Below are 24,668 nucleotides of genomic sequence, written 5' to 3'. Positions count from 1 at the left end.
TAACCTTTTTGCCACCTCTGACTATCTCCTGCTTATGTGCGAACATGCACACCTTTGCCTTTTTGTTACATGGTTTTTTAGTGGTCCTGCCATCACGATCCCGGGGAAGGCATAGCCATGAGGAAGTGTACTGTGCACATCGTGGCTGTGCATTTGTGTGTGTGGGATGAGCATAGGCAGCATTTTTATGAACCATTGGAAATGAAATGCATTCTGGGTTATCACCTGGTCCACGGGGTGGGGGGTGTTGAGGAACTGGCAATATCTTAACTGGCAAAACCAGCAACTGAACTGCCAGCAGTTTTAAAAGAGCACTTGAAGAGAAGGTGGTGGTGGGGAGGGCTCTGTGTCATCTGCTTTGCTGCCACCAATGGCCCCTGAAAATGCCATTCAGAGCTGTGGTCCAATTCCTGCCTGTTTTTTTTGTCTTTCTGTTTCAGGTGAGGATATCTGTGCTACAAGAGGTGTGAACTCATGCCAACAGTGCTTGTCTGTGAGTCCACGCTGTGCTTGGTGCTCTCAGGAGGTGAGGCAAAACTAAGACTATGCTATCCCATATACTTTCCCCACTTTTATTTGTGGTCTTTGGGCGGCAGCCAGGAATTTGTTCCATGTTCACTATAAACAGGCCTCCTAGTTTTAATGTTCTTGTTTTATAAAGTGGTCATTTTCTGAGCTCTCCCTGTTGGCTAAGTTGCTGTGACATCTCAGGAAGTTTGCATTCGATTTGCTGACAGATTGCTAAACATCTGTACAGCTGCTGTAAGGGAAGGGATATCTTATCGAGGAGGTGAATGACGTACAGGGTCCAGGGTGACGGTGGCAAGAAGTAGATTGGAATCTATCGGTAGATAACAGAGTAATCTGCAGTAGATTGGCAAGAGTTTCTGATTCCCAGTGGTTTTAGTCATAGCAAGTAACATTGCAAATTAAATCAATCTCTGCCATGGCCTTGTACTCATTGTTTATATCTCAGCCTCGGTGTTCCTCATCTGTAAAACAAAAGTATAAATTGGTTAACTATGAATTAGAGTTCTTTTCTTAGAATCCCCGAGCTGTACTAACTCAGATGAAGAGTTGTACTTACAAATATACAGGTTATCCGAGTACTTGGCTCATGGGAAGCAGTAGGTAATTGGCTGTGCTCCTTGAGCCACTGTTTTGTATCTGACTCCACCACCATCACTGCTGATGTTTTGCACCTGGCTCTGGTTGGTGGACTTTAGGGTACTGGGGGGGGGGGGAGATCCCACAAACCTGAAGCCTGCCCATCTACACCAAATGATCTTGAGTAGCACTTGCGGGCCAGCCATGCCACATAGGAAGCTGCCATATACCGAGTCAGACCATTGGTCCATCTACCTCAGTATTGTCTACACAGACTGGCAGCAGCTTCTCCAAGGTTGCAGGCTGAACCTCTCTCAGCCCTCTCTTGAAGATGCCAGGGAGGGAACTGGGAACCTTCTGCATGCAAGCAGGCAGGTGATCTTCTCAGAGCGGCTCCATCCCCTAAGGGGAATATCTTACAGTGCTCACACATGTAGATTCCCATTCATGTGCAACCAGGGTGGATCCTGCTTAGCAAAGAGGACGTCATGCTTGCTACAAGACCACAAGTTTCAACAAAACTGCTAATACAAAGAAACCCTAAATATCTCAAACATGTGTTGGAATTTGCTATAGACATTGTATCTGTTCTTGATCTAAGACATGCTTGATATCTGAATGTGTCTGTGTACTGGCTTGCCTTGTTGCCAGAACCTAAGGGATATACTCGTGGGTCAAATGGGCCGTAACCCAAAATTTGGCTTAAAATAAGTCAGATCTGTCACTGTGTTGTCTCCTCCTCACTTGCTGACTTAAATTCAAGCTGAGAGGTTCTCCCTCTCTCTGCATAAGAGACTGTTAGCCTGTTAATTGCTTTCTTAGCCCATGTTTAGCCTAAAAAACTCTTGTTTCTCAGTTAAAGTTGACTTCCTGTTCAATTACTTATAAAGGATAAGTAGTTTCTCCACAACAACACACATTTACAGAAACATCCAACTATGCACCTTAAGTACAGGGGAGACGAGTTACCTTCTCAGGTGGTGCCGGAGGTACCTCTCTGTCTTCCTCTAATAACAGTCCTTTCCTTCAGTACAGGTAACATTGCTGCCACTGACCGGGAAAGGCATGATGTGGGAGAGGGGAGCTAAACAGAAAGGAATGTTTTTCTTTTAAATAATGATAACCCTGTATTGGAATCCTCTCAAAGTATCTAAAGAATGTCTTTGGTGGCTGTTAAATCCCCAGTGGCAGGGCCTGCCAGCTTCAGCCTGCTGAGAGAGGGAGAGGAGGTTGAGTTAACAAAGAAGCAAAAAGCCCCTTTCCGATTCTTCTGAAGCCTCTTGAATATCCTCCCCTGATGTTAAATTAATTATTGGGCATCAAAACAATTTGCTCTTGGCAAAAAAGGGACCACCTGATGTATCTGCCAATTTCCCCACTGCAAGTTGCTATTTTGCCAGAACAGTTCCATTCCATTAACTAACTCCATCTGTGTCTCCCCCTGGAGCGAACTATGGCTAGCCATGCTGCTTAAAAGTGCTCGCGGGAATAGTCTGGAAATCTTTAAGGCAGTTCCTGCACAGGCGACTGTCCACCTCCTGATTGTGAAGGAAGGGTTTGATGAGATTCGAAACTCTGAGCCATTCCCTGGGGGCCCCAGCCCCAAGCACCACCTCCTAATGGCGTCCCTGCTTCCAGCCAATCTTTTCTTATTTTATTTTTTATTTTTTATATCCCACTTTTCCTCCAAGGAGCCCAGAGCAGTGTACTACATACTTAGGTTTCTCCTCACAACAACCCTGTGAAGTAGGTTAGGCTGAGAGAGAAGTGACTGGCCCAAGGTCACCTGACTGAATGGGGTTTTGAACTTGGGTCTCCCTGGTCCTAGTCCAGCACTCTAAACACTACACTACACTAGTTAGTTTCTAAAATGAGCAGCTGAAGGGGCGATGCCTATCCCTAGCTTTCGCTCCTCTGGTTTGGAAACCCTGTTTTCTAATCCCAGGATTGGGAAGATGGGAAAGATTTCCCTTTCCCAGAGGGATGGGAAATGTACTCTCTGTATGCACTCTCCCAAGTAATATTAATACTAAAATTATTATTATTACATGTTCCAGAGGATAGTCATTGTGCTGAAACTAAGGCCCATTCACACATTATGTTCAGCACTTATACAACAAGTGTACTGTGTACACAGGTACAGATCTGTAACAGTTATAGTCATCCACATGTTATGCTGAACGCAGGTACAGAAGTACACTTCCTATCTGTACCATGCATTTGAAGGGCCTGTATCCAGGTTCACTTTTAAAGTGAACACAGGTACAGTCATTCACACATACATGTGTATGAGTGTGCAGCCATCTGTACACTTGTACAGCATGATGTCTGACTTGGGCTTACATCTTGGGGGTTGCCAGTTTACTGGCCACTGCATCCTGATGTGCTGACATTAGCCAGTGGTAATGTTCCATGCTGAGAAAAGCTCCAGCTGCTGATTCTGTAGGTCAAGGTACTGCTAAAGAAACAGCTAGTTGGCAGTCCTACCAGGGGCTATGCTCCTGGAATAAAAATATGTGTCTTACCTAAAGTGTGTACAGGTTCTTGCGAAAGCGGAAGACCTGTGTCTGAGTAGTACCACTTTAGACTGGAATCATACTCATGCTCCTCTATCTGCAAATTCTGTGCACATAGAAAACAAGTGTCAGGAGAAAGCTACACTAGAACCAATCTCCGTCATCAACTTTTGTATACGCCGGGGATTTTCTTTAGCCTACTTCCCAGTAGGCTTATGAGATCACCCAGCATTCCGTGTGTGTGTCCACCCCCTCCCCATAAACTTTGCAATGTCTGGACCAATATGAACCAAATTAGGTATAGTTATAGGGACACATAGTGACACTTCAATGGCATAGTGTGTGACGATGTCATTCACCCCAGTTCAAGATGGTGGACACACAAACTTTTGATGCGCAAGTGGGCCAACTTGTAGACCGCCTAACTGATTTGAGCCAAATTTGGTACAGCTGTAGTGAGTTACACACAGGAACACCTCAGCAGTTTGTGATGATGTCATCCATCCCAATTCAAGATGGTGGATATGTAAACATTTGAGGCGCAAGTGAGCTAACTTGTGAATTGCTTAACCGATTTGAGCCAAATTTGTTACAGCTGTAGGGACACATAGAGACACCTCAATGGCGTAGTCTGTGATGATGTCATCCACCCCAATTCAAGATGGTGGATGCGATTTGAGGTGCAAGTGGGCTAACTTGTGGACTGTCTTGTGGATTTGAATCAGATTTGGTACAATTGTAGTGAATGATATACAGGGATGTCTGCCTAACCGATTTGACCCAGGTTTACTCCAGTTGTAGGGATAGGGATAGTGATAGGAAAGTGGGCAGATTAGATCTTACTAGAACAACTTGTTATTTGTATAGAAAAACATTCAGTCCCGTGATTCCCCCGCCCCCACTCCAGCAATCTTAAGTGGTACAAACCAGACATTGGTTTACCACCTCAGGGCCAAACTACAGAGGACATGAACTGTGAAAGTGTGATGACATCAAGACATTTACTCATGACTAGTAACCGTAGAAGACTGTAATTTGGATCAAGATCGGATAATGGAAATAGGAAGTATTTAACAGTTTACCTCAGTGTTGTTTTCCTGCTGAAAAATGCTTCCGCAGTAGGGATGTGCACGGAACCAGCTGGCCTGGTTCGGTTCGAGGCCAAACCGGCTTCGAACCCAACCGGGCCAGTTTGGTCCGGTACTCCCTTGGACACCCCCCCCCCGCGTGGGTCAGTCTGGACTGGGGGGTGGGGTTCGCAATCTTGATTTATTAATTTTTTTGAATTTTTTTTTAACCTTTTACTCCCCTCCGGGGAGTTCCTGGAGGCGGCGGTGGGGTTTTTTTTGTGGAGGTTCCACCCCACCTCCAACCTTCGAAATGACCCCCTTGGCCGGTTCAGCCTTCACCCGGTGGCCATTATGGAGGCTGCGCTCCTGTGCACATGGCCTCTGCATGGCCCGGCCTACGCAGAGGCCATGTGTGCAGGTGCACGGCCCCGAATGGTCGATCCAAACCAGTTCGACATTGAATACGTTCAATGCCAAACCTGTTTGTACACCCCTATTCCCCAGCAGCTATTTAACCCCCAAAGTGCCAGTGTAGCAAATGGCAGTTTAAGAGTTAAAAAGCTGCTTCAAAGGGGTAATTTTCTACAGGAAAACAGTGAGGGGGTAAAAAGTTAAATGCCCCTAACTCCATGTTGTGATCCAGATCCAAATTGTGGCCTGTGTGGCTGCTACTCACAAGTAAATGTAAGCCTTTCATTTAGTAAAGTAAAGTGTGCTGTCAAGTCATTTTCATCTCCTGGCACCCACAGAGCCCTGTAGATTTCTTTGGTAGAATACAGGATCGGTTTACCATTGCCTCCTCCTGTGCAGTATGAGATGATGCCTTTCAGCATCTTTTTATATCACTGCTGCCTGATATAGTACCAGCGGGGATTCAAACTGGCAACCTTCTGCTTGTTAGTCAAGCATTTCCCTGCTGTGCCATTAGGTGGCTGTAAGCCTCTCATTACTCACTAACATATTTAATTCAGGAAGAAATAGGGTTGTAAGAATCCTGTATATAATCTCTCTCTCTCTCTCTCTCTCTCTCTCTCTCTCTCTCTCTCTCTCTCTCTCTCTCACACACACACACACACACACACACACACACACTGTGGAGCAGGATGTAAATCAATATCAAGGATTATCAATATCAAGAAAACCCATGATCCCACATAGTTCTTGTGGGATCAAACTCAGGCATTTGCTGAAGATTTATGCCTAAGGGCTTTGGCCTAATACAATTTGTCAGACTTCCTGGCTGCAGATTTCATGAGGAGATATTTGTGGGTGTGTAACGGCTGGACCACAAGGCCCAGTGCCAGAAATGCTTGCCAGTTTTGTGTGTAATATGATGGGGAAGCTTTTTTTTTTTAAAAAAAATCTGGTTAGCTCAGACGAATACGTCATCACTTTGCCCCAGCCGTCTTAGCTTTCCATCTTCCGTGTTCCTAGACAGCAGCTTATGTTTTTTCCCTGACTCTAACAAGCGTTTCCAAAAATGGCAATGCTTTCCCTGCTGGGCTCTGGGACTCTGTTTACTGAAGAGAAGCAACAATTAGCAAAAGAACCTTCTCTGTTTCTCTTGCCATAAGCCAGGCTCCCTCGGGTGCAAAAACAGCTAGCAAAGCAACTTCCTAACATGTTGTCTTAATTTAGAAAATGAGGTTTTCCCCTCCCTGGTATCCTCCTTGGTCTTCCATCCAGTCTTATTTTAAAACACAGAGCCCTCCTTTTGTGCTTGCTTCTGTTCTGCACAGTCACTCAATTTGCACATATTATTCTGAATGCTGTATTCACTTTGTGTTGGACTTCTCCCAACCCCCACTTTTTTGCTATTTAAGCTAAGAATGAGAACATGCCCAGGTCTCCCCCCCACCCCCTTACTTTGTTGTCTATTACAAAATAAAATTTCTCCAATGGCAGAATGGAACCTAAGGATAGTAAGATATTTTGGAGAGAGCAATGGGTTAATGTGGTTTACAAGTACATACCAAGATGCATAGGCTCTAACTGTCCCCATTTATTATTTATGTATTCATTTATTTATTACATTTATATCCCGTTCTTCCTCCAAGGAGCCCAGAGTGGTGTACATGGTTATGTTTATCCTCACAACAATCCTGTGAGGTAGGTTAGGCTGAGAGATACATGACTGGCCCAGAGTCACCCAGTGAGCTAGATGGACCAATGGTCTGACTCAGTAGAAGACAGCTTCTTATGTTCCTTTGTCTGAATGGGGATTTGAACTTGGGTTTTCCTGGTCCTAGTCAAACACTCTAACCACTATGCCACGTACCAGTCAGGAGGGTAACTATAATAGGGCAAGGGGAGACAGTTGTCTGGGGGCCCACTGCCTTGGGGGGCCCCCAGAAGCAAGTCACATGACTGACTCCCCCAGCTGCACACCTGGCCGGGCTTCCTTCTGTTGTATTCATCCTCCGAAATTGATGTGAGTGTTAAGACCTGGAGCTACCAGAACAGCATGTCTTTCTCTAGTACCATTACATGACTTGCATCATCCACATTTTAAAAAATAATTTAGAATGATGTTCTATTGTGGCACATAGGTTATATATACATTTTACTATGGTTACCACTATTCAGCCTCATTTAAGATTTCTTTACTTCATGAGTTGAGCTTCAGTGAGGGGGGGTGCATTTTAAAATATTGTCTCTGGGCCCACTCCAACCTTGCTACACCCCTGATACCAGTCCTTATACCAGTATTCCCTGGAATCTGTTGCTGATAAATTACTGTCCCTATTTATGCCTCTTGGGCATTGTGCCTTGTTCAGTTTTTCTTCATGCGAGTGGCTAGAGTTGTCATTCTTCAGGATTCCGCTCCCTCCCCAGAGCCTCTGGAAATTATATCTCCAGGTGGGTAGGTGGATACATTGCGTCTCAAGTACACTTGCATGTAAATGGGTGCACAACAGAAAGGCACTATATGTAGTGCACAGCATAGAATTGGTGGAATCCAGGCCCCAGCAATGTGTAATAGTGGATGAGGGGCTTGGGCAGTTATCCTTGGTATGGGAACTGTTTAAGTGTAAACTGGTGCATGCACATTATTCCCTGCTTTTCATTTGTGGCATGCTGATAGTCAGGATTATATGCCATGCCTCCCAAGTTGCTTGGTGATGCCCCACCTTGTGTACCACAGCTTCCATGTTACTTGGCTACACTCTTTACATCGGGCATGCTTCTATTTTCATTGGTGAAATGTTGAAGGGTATGAAGATGTTCTAATTTTCTAAAGATCTGTTTTCTGGGATGCAAAGAAATATGCTAAACACATTGGCAGATCCTGGGAATGGTTATGAATGGTTCTGCCATCTGAATTTGTCTTCCTCTTCCTCCACTATCACCTCTGTACCTTGCCAAGTGTGTTCTAGGCCTGTATGGAGAACAGAAGGGACATATTCTCTGACTGGGAAGCTTCCAGTCTGCAACAAATAGGACAAAATGGGGTGAGAAGGCAGTCACTGATAGTGGGGATGGATTAGGGCAGTGGTTCCTCAGAATTTATCAGGAGTTCCTCGATGAAAATATCAATAATGACAAATGTCCCTGAAAGATTGCTGGCCTACCACCACTGCTTTCCTTTGCAACATGGAGCAGCTGCAGGGGTGTTCTGGGTGTGTTCCACTGAGAGTGTAGTAGCACTCTTTGCTGACATAGGGCCATGGTGATGCCCAGTGGTGCTCTTACCCCTGGAATTTGGGGCTGAGGTCCAGGGCCTCTACACCCCCTGGGGGCCTCAAAATATTTTTTAGTCTGTCCCAGGTGGGGTGGTGGCATTAAAATGTGTTAAAATTGTGTGTGTGTGTGCCTTCAAAGGCCTTTAGGTCTAGGCTCCAAAATTACCTAGGTGTACCTCTGGTGATGCCCAACAGGCCTGGCCAGTGTACTGTATGAGCTGAACGAGCTCCGTAAAGTATGCCCATTGCTTTCATAAAAATGGGTAAACATCACCCCCTTTTATATTTCCAGAATGGCTTCAGAGTTCTGAAATTGGGCACAGATGTAGGATGGGTTAGCAGGACACTTTGTATTGATCTTAAATCAGAATGGTAATTCCATTGACTTGTAATGATTGTTCTTAGTTTTTTGAAAATAACTAAAGTCCTATAAGTGTCTAGTTTCATGGCAGAAAATTACAAAAACGTCTGGAACTGAAGGCCTCCCCACTTGAGCTATCATTCCGCCCCCATGTGAAAGAATCTGCCCATTGCCTTCATTAAAAAGTGCAACATGCTCCCCCCCACCTTTTGTCCAATGATTTACATTTCAAGAATGACTGGGCTTAGAATTCTGAAATTGGGCACACAGATAGCCCAAGATGACAGGACCCTGTGTATTTTTGTTTTAAGGAAATTGGTCAATCCTGTGATTTTTGATCAAAACTTTTTTCAAAAGTTAGGTGTTAGGGGTTATTATATATGGAAATGTCTTACACATCCTCAAGTTTTTGCCACTCACAGGCCAGGGCATGGACTGTCTAGAACAGAATAGCACTGTTTCCTATCTTCACACTATCAACCAGCAGGGAGCTGGAAGTAGAGAGCAACAGGAAGGAAGTCTTGTGGGTAGTCAGTCCAGCTCTTATCAGTCCAGCTGGGCAAGGCAACAGAACAGCATGACTGGCGCTCCCAGACACTCCTGACACAGGACGAATGGGCATTAAAGATATGGGAGTATGCTTCAATGGCTAAAGTGACAGCTCACCTTAAGAATAACAGATGAAATATTCCGGGCATCTTGGGCACCCTCTATAAATTATAATGCGGCGCAAAGTTTGCACCCACACCCAAGATTTGGTTTTTGTTAAACAGCACAACTCTGTTTAAGCAATTACTGTATAACTTGCATTTTGTTTTCAGCTCTGGAATATTTGATGAATTGCTGAATTCCAATGTTGTAAGGGATTTTCTATTTGAACTAGTATTTTTAAGCCCGTTATGATAACGGGCGCTAGCTTTCTATCCCGTCTTTTCTGTCTCTCTCTCTCTCTTTCTGTCTCTTTTTTTCCCCCTTGTCCCCTCTCTCTTTTTGTTTTTTTTGTTGTTGTTGTCTCTGTTTTTGTTCTTCCTTATTTTGCTTATACTTTTTTTGGGGGGGGGGGGTTGTGTGGATGAATAACGGCCAAAATGGCCCATGAGAAGGTGGCCGCCCCCGCCTATCGCCCTCCCGCGCACCTAGCTGCCGGAGCCCACCTTACCCGCTCCAGCCCGAAGGAGAAGAGAGGAACTCGGGAACAGAGCTACTCTCTGTGTTAAGCTGCTGCCCATACTGTCGCAATGGACGCAATAGGCGTCCTTTGCGTCCATAGCGGCAGTTTGAGCAGTGACTTAGCACAGAGAGGAGCTCTGCTCGTGAGCTCCTCTCTTTTCCCTCGGGCTGGAGCGGGTAAGGTGGTCTTCGGCAGCTGGGTGGGCGGGAGGGCGATAGGCGGGGGCGGCGACCTTCTCATGGGCCATTTTGGCCCTTAATCTTTTTTGGGGGGGAGCGGGGAAGGTGATTTTGGGCAGCTGGGAGGGAGGGTGAGCAGGCGGGGGCGACGGCTGTGAGCGGGCGGGGGCCTCGTTGGCGGCTTCGCCGCCACCTCGCCCAGCTTCCCTGTCCCCCGTCTCGGTCTTCCCCCGCCGCCATTGCCCTCGCCTTTTTCAGGGCGGCCGCTTCTGGTTGCCTCGGCCTCCTCTCGCCGTGCCGCAGCTCATGGCCGAGGCGGCGGCTCTGCCGCCGCCTCGGCCACTTTCCCCCGCCGCCACACACCGGCTAATGGCCGCCCGTGGCTGTGGGACACTGGTGTCTGCAGTCCTGTGTCCCTTGGGCTCTTCTGGGCCTGCGCTTCGCGCAGGCCCAGAACAGCCCAGGGAGGCAGGGACGCAGATCCCCAACATTCCAAAGCCACGGCCACTCACTTAGCCTTTTATTATATAGGATGCTAGCTGAAATACTCTACATGTACCTGTAGGAAGCTCAAGAGTGTATAATGCTAAAGTTCTTTTTCTCTTTCCACTTAAACAAAAAAAATGGGGGGTGGGGTGGGGGAAAGAACAGCATGATTTCGTTTAGCAGTTCCAGAGAGAGAGAGAGAGAGGAGAGGTGGCTGGGTGTTTGTGCCTTGCTTCCTGAATCCTTTTCTCTCGGAATAAGGCTCTTTTTAAAGTCTTTTATCAGGGTCACCTTTTGGGCTCACTGACTTTTAATGAAACTGCCCCAGGGTGATTGGTGAACACCCCAAGATTGCATTCAGTCTTTGTGTGGGGAAATTAGCTCTGGGTAGGACAGTTCCATGTCAGATTAAAGTTACACAAAGTTGTGGACCCAGGAAATATCTGGACTGAGGCAAGGTTGAAGTTTCAAAAATCAAAAGAAGGATTTGTTGAAGGGAGGGGTATAATGGAAAGAACTGTGTGATTAGAGCAATCCGATTAAAGGTACATTCAACTGCAAAGAGGCATTTTAGTTTAATGTCCTAATTGTATGAATTCCCAGACGGGCTAGAGAAAGAGGCTTTAGAGAAGGAGGTGGCTGGGTTTATGAAAAAGGAGCAGGGATAGAGATGGGCGCAGCGATTACTCGAGCTTTTACTGGTGCAGAGACCTTGGGGCTTCTTGAACAACTGAGGGACCTCGTTCCTCAGGGACTGCTCAGTCAGAAGCAAGGGTGAGAAGACTGGAGGGGTTAGATGATAGAAGTGAATCCATGAGGGTACCTCCTTAATGGAACCAGCTTCCTGTGTTTGTTTGGTTTCTTTGGTTTGTTTATTCGATTTCTATACTGCCCTTCCAAAAATGGCTCAGGGCAGTTTACACAGAGAAATAAATAAATAAATAAATAAATAAATAAATAAGTAAGTAAGATGGATCCCTGTCCCCAAAGGGCTCACAATCTAAAAAGAAACATAAAATAGACACCAGCAACAGTCACTGGAGGTACTGTGCTGGGGGTGGATAGGGCCAGTTACTCTCCCCCTGCTAAATAAAGAGAATCATCACCTTAAAAGGTGCCTCTTTGCCAAGTTAGCAGGGGTTAGCGTTTATTTATTCGATTTATATACTGCCCTTTCAAAAAGGGCTCATGGCAGTTTACATCAGGGTGGTTTCCCCGTTTTGGCAAGGAAGACTGGGCAGACTGGGTTAGGCCAGATAACCAATTTGGAAATTGGCACAAAAAGCTGGACACAGTCTGGTGTGATGGTGTGTGAGCAGCAGATTGCCCAAGCTGCTGGTGACTCCAAGGTGTGTGTGGGTCTCAAAGGAGCACACTGGATCATGGAATTGGGGTTTGACATACCCAAGAAGATGTTGGGGGCAACATTGCAATCAACCATCTTTCTTGACTAGGGCAGTTCCAGGGAATCTCAAAAGATCCCATTGTTTTGTCTGTGCTGCACTACAACACAGTGAGTGAATAATCCAATCTAATCAGTCTTTATTGCGGTCATAGACGAGCATAAAGTATAAGGGTTGCTTACATGTTAAAAGTAAGAGTAGATTAAAAATACACAGGGTGATTACATATGGTACAGTACTTAAGGTACATAATAATACTAAAGATAATAAAAATAGTAAAAAGTACACAAGGAGCATGAGGGTATAAAAAACCTGAAAAGTCATAAAAAGGGATGGGAGGGCATAAAAATTGATGTAAAAAGATTAAAAGATATGAGAAGACAAAAATACATAAAAACCTAAGTAATAAAACTTGATAATAAAACTTAGATTGTGAGCCGTTTAGGGACAAGGATCCATCTTATTTTATTTATTATTTCTCTATGTAAACCACTTTGGAACCTTTTGTTGAAAAGTGATATATAAATAGTTGTTGTTGTTGTTCTGTTTATTGCATTATTGAAATATATGTTGTGAGCCGCCCCTAGCAATAGTGTACTGGAGGGGTGGGGTATAAATATTCTAAATAATAAATAAATAAATAAATAAATAACGGCCAGATTATAAAGTTATAAGGGGCAGTAAGAAAAAGGGAGGAGCCCTTGTCCTTAGAAAGGAGTCTTTCTATTGAATCAGTATTGAATGAACAAGTGTAGAGCCCGCCCTGAGTCACCGAGGGTCAGATTGAGGCTGATAGGACTCGCTGTCTACCATCTGCCAATAATTGCTGGTCGCTGCCGCACAGAACCTGGCAATGCTATATGTGATGGCAGGCTTAAAGTCAGAAAGCAGCAAAGAGCTGTAGAAATGGCTCAGACGTCCTGGATACTTGCATAGCAATGGAAGGATGAGGGAGGCGTGAATGTCTATAGAACAAACATTGGAGGAGGACATGCTCAGTAGTTTCAATCTGTCCTGATCCACAGGGGCTTAGACGCTCTGCAAATGGGTTTCTTCTATAACCGCCTTCTAGCACTGCTGAAGGGAGGGCATGACAGCAAGCCAGAGTGAACGCCCTTCTATGCTTTGGAACTTGCAATTGGGTGAAGTATGCCGCTGGAGAGGCAGAATATCTAAGCCCATCACTGATAAGAAAGTTTGGGATGCTGCTGAGATTGGTTTGGTGCTCAATGTCTATCATGTGCTGCCTGATGGTGGCTTTCGCCTGTTCATAACCCATACTGAACAAGGTCAAGGAGGAAAGACCCAGGAAATGAATGAATAGGATGATGCAAATGAAGTGGTTGAACATGCAAACACGGGAACACTTTTCGGTTGGAAACACTTAGTGAACTAATCAATGTTTTAATGGGTACATATCTGGGTTCCTATTGCCCACTCCAGCCTTCTTTTGATAAGGAGGGAATGCACATTCACAGTGCCTTATCTGTCTTCCTTGCTGAGATAATGGGTTTTAGCTCATTTGAGGCATCTGTGGAGGCGAGGTAACCCATAGGAGGGTCAATCGTGCAGAAAGACCTTGAACAGAGAGTTAACTGTTGCGAGTTAACTTTGGGAGTCTACTTAGGTATCCCAGTATGGGGAGGGCACAAGGTGAGCTCCCTTTTAATTTGGCTCTTTTGCAGCTACTAAATCTAGGGGTAACTGTCCCACTGCTTACTGAGTGACTGTTCCAATATGCCAACAAATAGAGAGCTCACAGTGCTGTACGGCTCCTGAGCACCCATATGCCTGCAGTCTCAAACATAGGCAGAGAGGCTTCTGGGAGCTGTCAGAAAAGCAGTGCCAGCAACACTGACTGACATCCTGACTGAATTTTTTGAGGGAAGTCCCATTGAAATCAATAGGAAAAGTTAGTAATGACAAATGAGACTTTTCAATGAGACTTTTGCCAAGTAATTAAATCAGGATGGCAGCTGCAAACATATGTATATGTTTGCAGTGGACTGCATGTGACTGGACGTTGGATGAGCCTTTTTCTTAGGCCCACATTTTTTCTCAAGGGACCAGCTCATTGTTGGAGATGCAGCTCCTGATGGCATTGACTAGGGATGTGCAGAACCGGCTCCACCATGAACTGGTCCGCCATGAACCAGGCTGGTTCGAGCGGTTCATCAACCTGATTGGCCCAGCTGGTGGGTTTGACCAAACCACGTCTCACAGTCCATGCACATCCTTAGCATCGACTCTTAGCATCAGCAATCCTATTGACCACTAGGGGCATTAGGGGTAGAGATAGCAGGTAAGAGCATTTCCCCTCTGATCATGCGTTCTCTGCTCTGATTCTCCTTTGTTAGACTGATAGTCTCTGGTTTCATTCTCTCAGTCTTCTCCCCTTCCCCACTTCCAATATGAAGCTAGCAACCAAGCATGCAGGTCTTATCTATCTCCCTGGTGGATTTCCTAAATAAACTACTTTATTTGAAACTTTAACACCATGTCTCCAGACAATATTAATTAGCAGTGCTCCCTTTCCTGTGCACTGCCGCTGCAGCTGGGGCAGATAAAGAAATCTCCCCTGCATGAGCTCTCTAACACTCTCCAAAGCACCTTGACTTTTGGGGGCAGGTTCTGGCCTCAACATTCTGGAGACCTAAATGACCCAGAACCAGAAGCAGTGTTCATTCTCTTGCTGGGAAGGGAGTAGGACTCTGACTAATCACTGGCCTTTCCATTTCAGCTGGGTAGAACTCAGCTTGATTTTTAAAGACAATAAATCATGAAGGTGACAGCAGAATGCACTAAATTCAAGGTCTGGCTGATTAATATATTTGGGGACAAAACAGCCAGACCAGTGAGCCTGAGAGTGTTGTGCCTTCTCCTGCTATGTGTGGCCTGACTCACTTCCCTCAGGAATGGCTAAAGGAGCTGAGATTTTTTGTCCTGGAGCTTTCCTAAACTGTGAGGCTTTACTGCAGAGGAAGTAGTGTAAATTGGGATGAATTAGGACATAAATAAGCATAAATTGGAGTACATCTGGGCCATTCACATTGCTGCCTTTTATTGATTTGATTTGATTTGATTTGATTTGATTTGATTTGATTTGATTTCTATACCGCCCTTCCAAAAAATGGCTCAGGGTTCTGGCCTCAACATTACACAGAGAAATAATAAATAAATAAGATGGATCCCTGTCCCCAAAGGGCTCACAATCTAAAAGAAACATAAGATAGACACCAGCAACAGTCACTGGAGATACTGTGCTGGGGGTAAATAGGGCCAGTTACTCTCCCCTTGCTAAATAAAAGAGAATCACTATGTTGAAAGCTGCCTCTTTGCCAAGTTAGCAGGGGCATTTTATTATGGTTGATTATGGTTTTCTATGTTCTTCAAACCTTGGCTTGTTCATATGGCAGGCTTCTCTCCCTATTCTCTCCACCTCTTCCTCCTCCTCCTGCTTACGCTGTCCACCCGCCAAGCAAGCACCCATTACCCACTTGCCAGCTGGCTGGCAAACGAGTGAGCTGGGTGGATTGGCTGCTTTCTTGTGTGCGAGAGAGTGAGAGGCTGAACAGGGTTGCTTCTTCTCTCACTTGCATGTGAGAGAAAGCAAACGATATGCCTGGCTCATCGACTTGGCGGAGAGCTGGCAGACAGGATTGCTTCTTCTCTTGCTCACGTGTGTGAGAAAGCAGACAATCTGCCTGGCTCGCCAGCTTGGGTGCCTGCTTCCCGGTTGGGCAGCGAAGACAGGCAGGAGGAGGAGGAGGAGGCGGCGGCGGCAGTGGGGAAGGTGGAGGCAGAGGGGCCAACCACACCTCCATCTCATGCTTTATTCATGGGGCCCCTCGACATGGCACTACAACAATGCCAGAATATTCAGCACTGCCGTTTCCAGCACTTTCCCAAAGTGCTACTTTTTAAACACCCTTACACTGCACAATAACTGCCAGTCGTCCTGAGTCGTCATGGGAAAAGCAGTTTGCTGTATGAACGGCACTGTACTGAAGTAGCTGTAAATCCCTTGCTACTATGAACTCTCCCCTACCCTAAGTGTAACAAAGTGTGGCGAAGTTCCATTAAATCGCCATTTGGAAAAGCCCCAAGAGAAGAGAAGGCTAAGGGGAGATATGCGAGCTGCCTTCAAATATCTGAAGTCCTACAGAAGAAGAAACAGACTTCTTCCCTGTTGCTCCTGAGGGCAGAATTAGAACCATTGGGTTGGAATTGCAAGGAAGCAGAGAGCTGATTCAGACAATCCTGTTCCAGCCCATGTAATTAGGAAGGGGATGCACCCAGCAGCGCAGGGAGGCTGGCGGCGGCCCATGTGCGGCCCCAGTGGCGGCCCCCTGGCCCCCGGCTAGCCATGCCCTGCATCTGATGTCATATGCGGGAGATGTGGTCTCCCTCCCAAACAGGGCTGCATGGCCCCATTTGGAGCTGAAATCGGCCCACGCTGCATTGGCAGTGCAGCCGGAGTGACTCTCCCTGCCTTAAAGACAGGGAAAGCCATTCTGGCCGCGCTGCCAATGCAGCATGGGCCGATCTCCTAAACGGGGCTGTGTGGCCCTGTTTGGGAGGGAGATCGATCGGCCCCACTGTGTTGGCAGTGCAACCAGAAGTGGTTCTCCCTGCCTTTAAGGCAGGGAGAGTCACCCCGGCTGCGCTGCCAACGCAGCGTGGGCCGATTTCAGCGCCAAACAGGGCTGCCTGGCCCTGTTTGGGACCGAAACAATGCCCAGCGTGTCTGGGGCTGTGCTCGCGGCCCCTGATTGGTGGTGGCCCGGGTTCTTTGAACCCATTTACCCAATGGTGGCTCCACCCCTGGATGCACCAATTGCATGCCAATTGTGACATCCTCTGCAGATGTCCTAGCACCCTCCTGGAAATAAACCAGAAAAAGACCTATATCTAGGTTACTCACAACCAAAGCAAACCCCCCTCGAACAACAACAACAACAACAACAAACCCACCCCAGATTGATAAAATTACAAATTACCTCCCGGTACATCCCTTCATCATGTGCATGTGGGTGTTTTCATTTGAATAGTCCCTCTACATCAGGGATTCTCAACGTTGGGTCCCCAGATATTATTGGACTTCAACTCCCATAATCCCCAGCCCCAGTGGCCTTTGGTTGGGGATTATGGGAGTTGGTCCAATAACATTTGAGGACCCAACGTTGAGAATCCCTGCTCTACATGCACACCTAATATTTGTATTTGAAGCATGTGTAGAGGGACCATTCAGATGAACAGCCCACCTATGTGATAAAGGGGCGTGCCATGAGCGTGTCATGATGGACACGCTCTTGGCTTGTCCCGTTCTTGATTGCTGGCAGGGATGGTCTTGTCTGAACTGGTGCAGATTCAAGCTAGCTCACAGAAGGAATTTCCTAACTGTGTTCCACAGTGTGTTTGACAGTGGAACAGCCTGCCTCTGCAGTGGTGAGCTCTCCTTCATTAGAGTTTTAAAGCAGAGACTGGACAGCCATCTGTCACGGATGCTGTAGTAGCAGTACCTGTATTATGAACTAGAGCACTGAACAGAGGCTGAACTACATGCTCCTCAACGTTTTTGGAGTCATGGACTGGTACATTATTCATGTGCAGTTTCCCGGACAAGCTGTTAGTAAGGGGGTCACCCCCTCACCCCCACCCCCTGGCACTCCCAAAAAAACAATTTCGGGCAACTTTCCGGACCTTATTTCCAGGCTGTTCTCACTGCTGGATAATGTTCATTTCAAGGAAGCGAAATGAACGTTATCCAGCAATGAGGGCTGCCTGGAAATGAGCTCCAGATTGCTCTTGGTGGCCCCCGCTGGCCCGAAATTGTTTATTTGTGTGTGTGTGTGATTTTTTTATTAGTGATGCCTCACGGACCAGTACCCAATGCTTTGTGGACCGGCACTGGTCTGTGGACCGGTGGTTGAGAAAAACTGAACTAGAAGATCTCCAAGATCTCTTCCTATTCTTCCTGTCTTCAGGGCCTTTAAAAAAACTTTGTTCAATTCAGGGGAAAGATTCCCTGCACATGTACCAAGGTGTCTAGCTGGAGATGCCAGAACTTTGAAAACCCAAGGTAGCAGCCCCTTTTGATACAAGCATTTTCTAGGGATTTTTTTCCGCCTTTAAAGCTATGATGTTTTTCTGAGGAACCACAAAAATATCTTGCTGCAATTTCTGGAAACTCCATTACCATTTCCTTCTGCTTTCCTCCTGCACCATCCCTGTTGCTGCATCACCCTTATTCCGTTTTTGTTTTGTTTTGTTTTTTCATCTCAACCGCCCTGCTGTGATGTTCCTGTTCTTAATGTGCTGGAGGAAATGATAAGTCTTTGGCAGCTGCTGGTGGTTTTATTTTTCAGCTGGCTTTTACAATGAGTGACAAAGCACTGTACCAACCTGGGAGCTGGTTCCAAGAAATCCAGGTTCTTGTTGGCCAAAGTCTGAAATAAAGTCTGATTGATTGAAGAAAGCCGGCTTTCCTGACAGCTTTTCAGGGGTTAATGGGTGCCTGCAGTAAATCCTGTTGAGCACATCAGCAAGACTACCTGCCCAGCAAACATAGATAGGTTTGGGCTGTTCAGTCCAGAGTGTTGATCTGCCCTTAAAAAATTGGAAGTGCTGTGTAAGATAATACAGGGCTACAGTGGCCATGGGCCAATAGAGACCTTATTTAATGACTGAAATAATGTGTAAAATGTTACTAAATATCCACAATTATTATGTGGTTACAATAAGGCCTTAGTGTTTACTTCTCATGCCCCACTAACACAATGAATGACTGGACTGCCCATAATTTGCCCAGGTTTAAAGGTGGTGGTGTGATGTAGTGGAGTGAAAATTGCATTTATCAAATGCATTTCTTAACTAAGAATTAATTGTCAATTATATATAAATAATTAAATAAAAATAAATAATGGTCCACTTGAATTACCAGAGTTCTTATAGTATAACAGAAATTTTAAAGTAAGTATAAGGTCTACCAATCTAGTTTATGAATATCTAAAATGTTATCTGCAGGCTTATAATAAATACCTCACATGACCAATACTCACAAATATTTTATTTTGATTTTTTGTGGTGGTGGTGGTTTGGAAGTTTGTGTATGAATAAATTGTTGTTTCAAACTTTCTTTCTTTGGGATTTTTTTTTTTTTTGGCTGAACAGTGGTATACAAATATCTCTCTATATAAAAGGCTAAGGACGTACATGGGAAGCCCCGCCCACACAGTTCTTTACCAATTGGAGGTAACAGAGCAGAAGCACCATGGTGACTGGGCAGTGGGAATTCCATATGCAGATAGGAAGGAGGAGCCTGATCATATATATTCTTCTCTCCTCTACAATCAAGCACATCTTCCAACCAGTAACAGTTGCATTCCAACTGACCTTAACCTTCACAGGCTGCTCCTCCTTGCCACATACGTCCTTAACCTTTTATATATATAGATAAAAGGATAGTGGGCAGGGGCCTGTAAAGAGAGGGGTCATGAGGGAGAAAAGAGCCCCTTCAGGAGAAGGAGGCTGCCACTGTGTGAATTAGATGAGAAAGCAAGATGAACAAGATCGATTAACTCAGGAAGGGAGGGGAGGAGAGCGAGTGGAAGAGAGAGAAAGAGAGAAAAAGAAGGGAAGGCAAGGGATGGGCCTGGGCCTGTCAGTGGCCTGAGGGGAATGAATGGTCATGGTGGCAGCAGTGAGGAAGAGCCCGGTCAATCGCCTCTGCTGCCCAGGGCTACCGAGGCCATTGGTGGAGGGAGGCAGGCATGTGAGAGATTGGCCCAGGCCTGTCAATGTCCTGAGGGGAATGAGTGGCTATGGCAGTGGCAGCGAGGAAGGACCCGGTCAACTGCTGCTGCTGCTCCTGCAGGGAGGAGCAGGGCTCGGGTGAGGATACGGAGGCCTCTGGGGTTGGGGGGCTGCAGCTTGGCCAGTCAGCACGGACAACACCACAGCTGCGAACAAGAGGAGTGAGGGGAATGGAGCAATAGGATGGAGGAGCGAACAAGAGGGGTGAGGGGGTGAGGGGGATAGAAGCTATGGGATGGAGGACGAGGAGTGGGAGTATGGCCCAGGTGAGGGTGGAGAGATCTCTGAGGTGAGGGGGCTGTGGTGGTGGATGAGGGGAGCAATCAAAGTACAAGCACGCAGATGCTCTGGGTGGGTTAAGCTAGTTATAAGTAATAAATAAGATGGCTTTGGTCTTGGAATTTAGTCCTTCGGGTTTAAGCACAATGGGTGATTGTTTTTTCTCTTCCACCTTCAGGCTGGCTGGAAACAGGAGAGTGGGCTTGGTGTGTGCATGCTGAATTTTCCTCACCCCTGAGGAACCACAGCCAGCTCCCACAAATGGGATTAGGGGCTTGTTGGGCAGTGGTTTCTAGGAGACTAACCTACAGAGTCTCTCATTTTAGAAATTAAGCAATGAAGTCATACAGAGAAACAAATGGTGACTTGACTCACTAGTCAGCCACATCTCTCCCCCCATGTCATCTAGCATGTGCTAGGATAGGGGTTCCCAACATGGGTTACTAACACCCCTAGAAGTACTTTAAGGGCTTCTAGGGATAGTCAGTTCCCTCCTGCCTGCTCACACTGCAGTGGTGCTATTTGTTCCCCATCTGAGGATCACCAGTTTGACATTGTCGTGTCCTCAGTGATGTGTCCACTGCAGAAGAAGTGGGAGGGAGCTGAAGATTCTTCTCCTGTGCTCCTGATTGGCTGGATATGTGCTGAAGCCCAGTATACCCCACCCCTCAGAAAGGCTTCAGAAAATTAGCACAGAGTACTCCTATTGAAATTAATAGAACAAGTAAACTTACTTGTCCCATTAATTTCAGTAAGGCTGCTTATTAGTAACTTAGTGTGGATGTGAGGCAGTGACTGTAGGAGAAGTAACTGTAACATAAAAATTCATGTTTTGATGATTATATGTGTACACACTTAGAAATTATTGTTATGGGCAGGGGCAGAGCCACAATTGTGCAAACAGGTTCGAAGAACCCGGGCCGCCAATGAAAGGGGCCTCTGAAGCCCGCAGGAGGAGCCCCGAGTGAACTCTCCCCTCCCACGCTCAGGCTCATGAGAGCCCAGAGCAAAGTCTTTGTTTGTTATTTCAGGCAGTGTCAGCTGCCTGACAGCACATACTTCCCTTTCTCTTCCTCCACTTGCAAGGGGGCATGATGTCATATGCAAAGGGGGCATGGCCTGAGCTCCCTAGAGCCCGAGAGAGCTCTTAGCTTGTCATTTCAGGCAGTACTGGCTGCCTGATAGGACATATTTCCAGGGAAGTACGTGCTGTCAGGCAGCCAGTGCTGCCTGAAATAACAAATAGAGAGTTAGCTCAAGGCTCTTGAGAGCCTGGGTGTGGGAGGGCTCCTTTGGAGCCTGAGCCATGCCCCCATGTGCATGACATCACACGCATGGGGTGTAACTGGAGGGGGCCGCTGAGCAGGCTCCGCAACTGGTTATGGGATGGACTAATCCAGTCACCAGCTTACATCCAGATTAAGTTACTCATAAACAGTCTTACTGTAATGGGAGTGCTCATGAGTAACTTAGTCTAAATGGAAGCCACTGACTGGAGTAGCCTGTCTCATAACTGTACCATTTAAAATTTTGTGTGTGTGCACACGCACATGTACACACACATCACATCTCTATGGGCAGTGACGGAGCCAGGGTATGGAGGCCCGGGTTGCTCATGATGTCATGTGCAAAGGGGGCATGTCCTGTTCTCCAGAGGGCCTGCACGAGCCTTCCAGAGCTCATTCTCAACCAGCATTTGCTGGCTTGGTACATTTGTTTCCCTTCCTGAGGGAGAGAAAGGGAAATAAATGCACACAGCCAACACACACTGGCTGGGGATGTGCTCTGGAGGGTGCATGTGGCCCTTCCGTGGCTTGCAGTCAGGTTCTTTGAACCTGTCCACTCAGTAGTGGCTCTGCCCCTATCTATGGGGTACCTGAGCTGAAGGTTAGCTACAGAAGGGGTACACTTGTTTTTCTCTCTCTTCAAATTTGGTAAGCCCTGTGCCAGGATATGAAGATGATAAATAGCAGGAGCCTCTTCTGCTATTGCTCTGAAGGGATCCTTGCTGTATTTTATCTTCTCAAAAATGGCAGTGGAGCGATGGCTTCTGGAGGAGTGATCTGTGTGGTGTTCTGCTCACCATAGAGCTGGAGGCAGTCACTGCTGGCCAAGCTGGCAGATGGATTTGTGGGTGCCCAGGAGTCACATCAACACAAACAAGCTCAAGGTGATGCTTGTTTGTCAGAACAAGGACACTATTGCTCTGTCAGAATTCCCTCCTCACTTACTGCTGGTTGTCTTCTTTTCTCTCCCCTTCCTCCACCAGGGCCTGTCCCCGGGATTCTCTCGCTGTGACTTGAAGGTCAATCTCTTGAACAATGGCTGTCCAAGTGACTTTATTGAAGATCCAGCCAGCAGCACCAGTATTCTGGAGGCCAGACCCCTCAGTGATAAAGGCTCAGGAAAGAACGTTGTCCAAATGACACCGCAGAAGATTCGGCTCCACCTGCGGCCAGGTAAAGCAAGATTCATTTTTGCTTATTTATCACATTGATATCCCACCCTTCCTCCAAGGAGGTCAGGGTGGCACCCATGGGGATCTCACATTTTCCTGGTGGGAGGAGAGCTGGTCTTGTAGTAACAAGCATGAATTGTCCCCTTTGCTGAGCAGGGTCTGCCCTGGTTTGCATTTGAACGGGAGACTACATGTGAGCACTATAAGATACTCCCCTTAGGAGATGGAGCTTTTCTGGAAAGAGCATCTGCACACTTCCATGTAGAAGAATCCCTCCCTGGCATCTCCAAGATAGAGCTAAGAGAGACTCCTCCCTGCAACCTTGGAGAATACTGAGTAGATGGACCAATGGTTTGACTTGGTATAAGGCAGCTTCCTGTAGGGGTGTGCATAGAACCACTCCAGGCAGTTCCGTGTAATTCAAACCGAACTGCCGATCTGCAAGCCAGAATGGGCTGTGGGTTTGGTTCGTGAACTCGAGCTGGATTGAAACGGTCCAGCCTGGTTTGACATGCTTGTACAGGGAGATCCAGTAAGGATTCTCCTTTACAAGCAAAGGTGGGGGGACTCTAGTAACTTGAAACAGGTGGGCAGAGGGGGGCAGGTGGGAGGTCACCTTCTGTGCCACTGCCACAGCAGCTCCTTGGTGGTGGCAGGCCAGTGGGGTTCCTCCTGGGTCCTGCCAGTGCTTCCCAACACCAGTGCGGGCTGGCAGAGGCATGAATCTGGCCCCGGTGGGGCCTAGGTGCGCTGCTGCTGGCCCACCGCCACCACTGCAGCACATAAGGTGACCTCCCACCCACCCCCACCTGCCCTTTTCAGCCGCATTAAAGGAATCCTTACCAGATTCCCCTTTACAAGCATGATGAAATGCCAAACCGGGCTGAACCCATGCAATCTAAATAAGATCTAATTAAACCCATTGGACTAAATAAGCCAGTGGTCTGACACAGTATAAGACAGCTTCATAGCCTTGTTTATCTGAATATCTACTTCGCATGTTGAGAATCTTTCACTTATGAACCTCTTATGTACAGCTGCTTTCAAGATGGACACATGAGCCCTAACACCTTGAATGTTGACCATGTGGGTCCAGAGATTCCTGCCATGGGAAAGAGGGTGGTGTATATGCTCGCCAGTTTATGTCAGCATGACGAGGCTCACCAAGCATTTGGGGAGAGAGTGGATGGGCTTGGAATCTCGGGGAAATCTGTCCATCCTTTCCTTCTAGCTCATCCACATTTTAACTTTTCAGATGACTCCCAAACCTTCTCAGTTCAAGTGCGCCAAGTAGAGGACTACCCTGTGGACATCTACTACCTTATGGACCTGTCTAATTCCATGAGGGATGATCTCCGCACCATCCAGACCTTAGGTACCAGGCTTGCCACAGAAATGCGTGAGGTGACCAGCAACCTGAGGATTGGCTTTGGAGCGTTTGTGGACAAGCCTATGGCTCCTTACATGTACATTTCCCCTCCAGAAGCCATCAAAAATCCATGCTACGAGTAAGTTCTCTGGCCAGAAGAAGTGCTATTAGTTGCTAGGCAATCCTTTATAAAAGCTTATGATCAGGATTTTGGAGGGTTTCCAAATCTCTACTCTTATTCCCTCTGCACTCTGAGGCAGTGCAGGCATAACAAAGGACCTCTTAAGGCAAATCGGGTTACTTTAAAAATCCTGGTTAATGTCGGTGTGAATGTATTTATTAACTATTGTTGAGGTGGGATTGGAGATAGCTGAGTGGAGAGACTGCACGTACATTCCAGTCCTCTTAATTGTGGTTAAGAGAACATACCCCCTTTCATTTTTATGGCGGCACTGACTCCTTAAGTGTTCTTTCTAGGCTAACTCATATGTGCAACTTTTCAGCTTTGTAACCATTTAAAGTGCAGCTACATGAAGATAGCTCCACAGGGCAACTGATTTGTATGAAATTTCTTCCTACATTGTTTCAACAAGTTTCTGCCTCCCTCCCCTTGTTCTTCTGTACTTGCATGGTGAACATCTCCAAGTATTGTGTGGTGTGGGGCTGCATTCACATAATTACATTTCATGCAACTCTCTCATAACAGTTTACACAAACAAGCAAGCCTTGTCAAGAAACTAGAATAGCTAAAAGTGTGTAACAGCTTTGTCA

The 24,668-nt window shown here is 46.5% G+C and overlaps 1 protein-coding gene across 5 annotated transcripts in view; it reads left to right on the top strand.

Moving 5' to 3' along the window:
- ITGB3 (integrin subunit beta 3) overlaps window positions 1-24,668 on the top strand; it is a 72,544-nt gene that overhangs the window by 14,369 nt on the left and 33,507 nt on the right. The window contains exons 1-4 of one of the 5 annotated variants that reach the window (XM_053265623.1): window positions 19,831-19,869; window positions 22,107-22,240; window positions 22,340-22,529; window positions 23,784-24,036. In XM_053265623.1, coding sequence (XP_053121598.1) covers window positions 22,193-22,240; window positions 22,340-22,529; window positions 23,784-24,036 — 491 coding nt within the window. In that variant the 5' untranslated portion in view covers window positions 19,831-19,869; window positions 22,107-22,192. Of the gene's footprint in view, window positions 1-440; window positions 527-19,542; window positions 19,996-22,045; window positions 22,241-22,339; window positions 22,530-23,783; window positions 24,037-24,668 lie in introns of those variants that run through there. The other 4 variants (XM_053265621.1, XM_053265620.1, XM_053265625.1 and 1 more) reach the window with 4 other exon arrangements.

The sequence above is a fragment of the Hemicordylus capensis genome, chromosome 6, assembly GCF_027244095.1.
Source record: "Hemicordylus capensis ecotype Gifberg chromosome 6, rHemCap1.1.pri, whole genome shotgun sequence".
Classification (NCBI taxonomy): domain Eukaryota; kingdom Metazoa; phylum Chordata; class Lepidosauria; order Squamata; family Cordylidae; genus Hemicordylus; species Hemicordylus capensis.
This window is presented reverse-complemented; position numbering and strand designations above follow the sequence as displayed.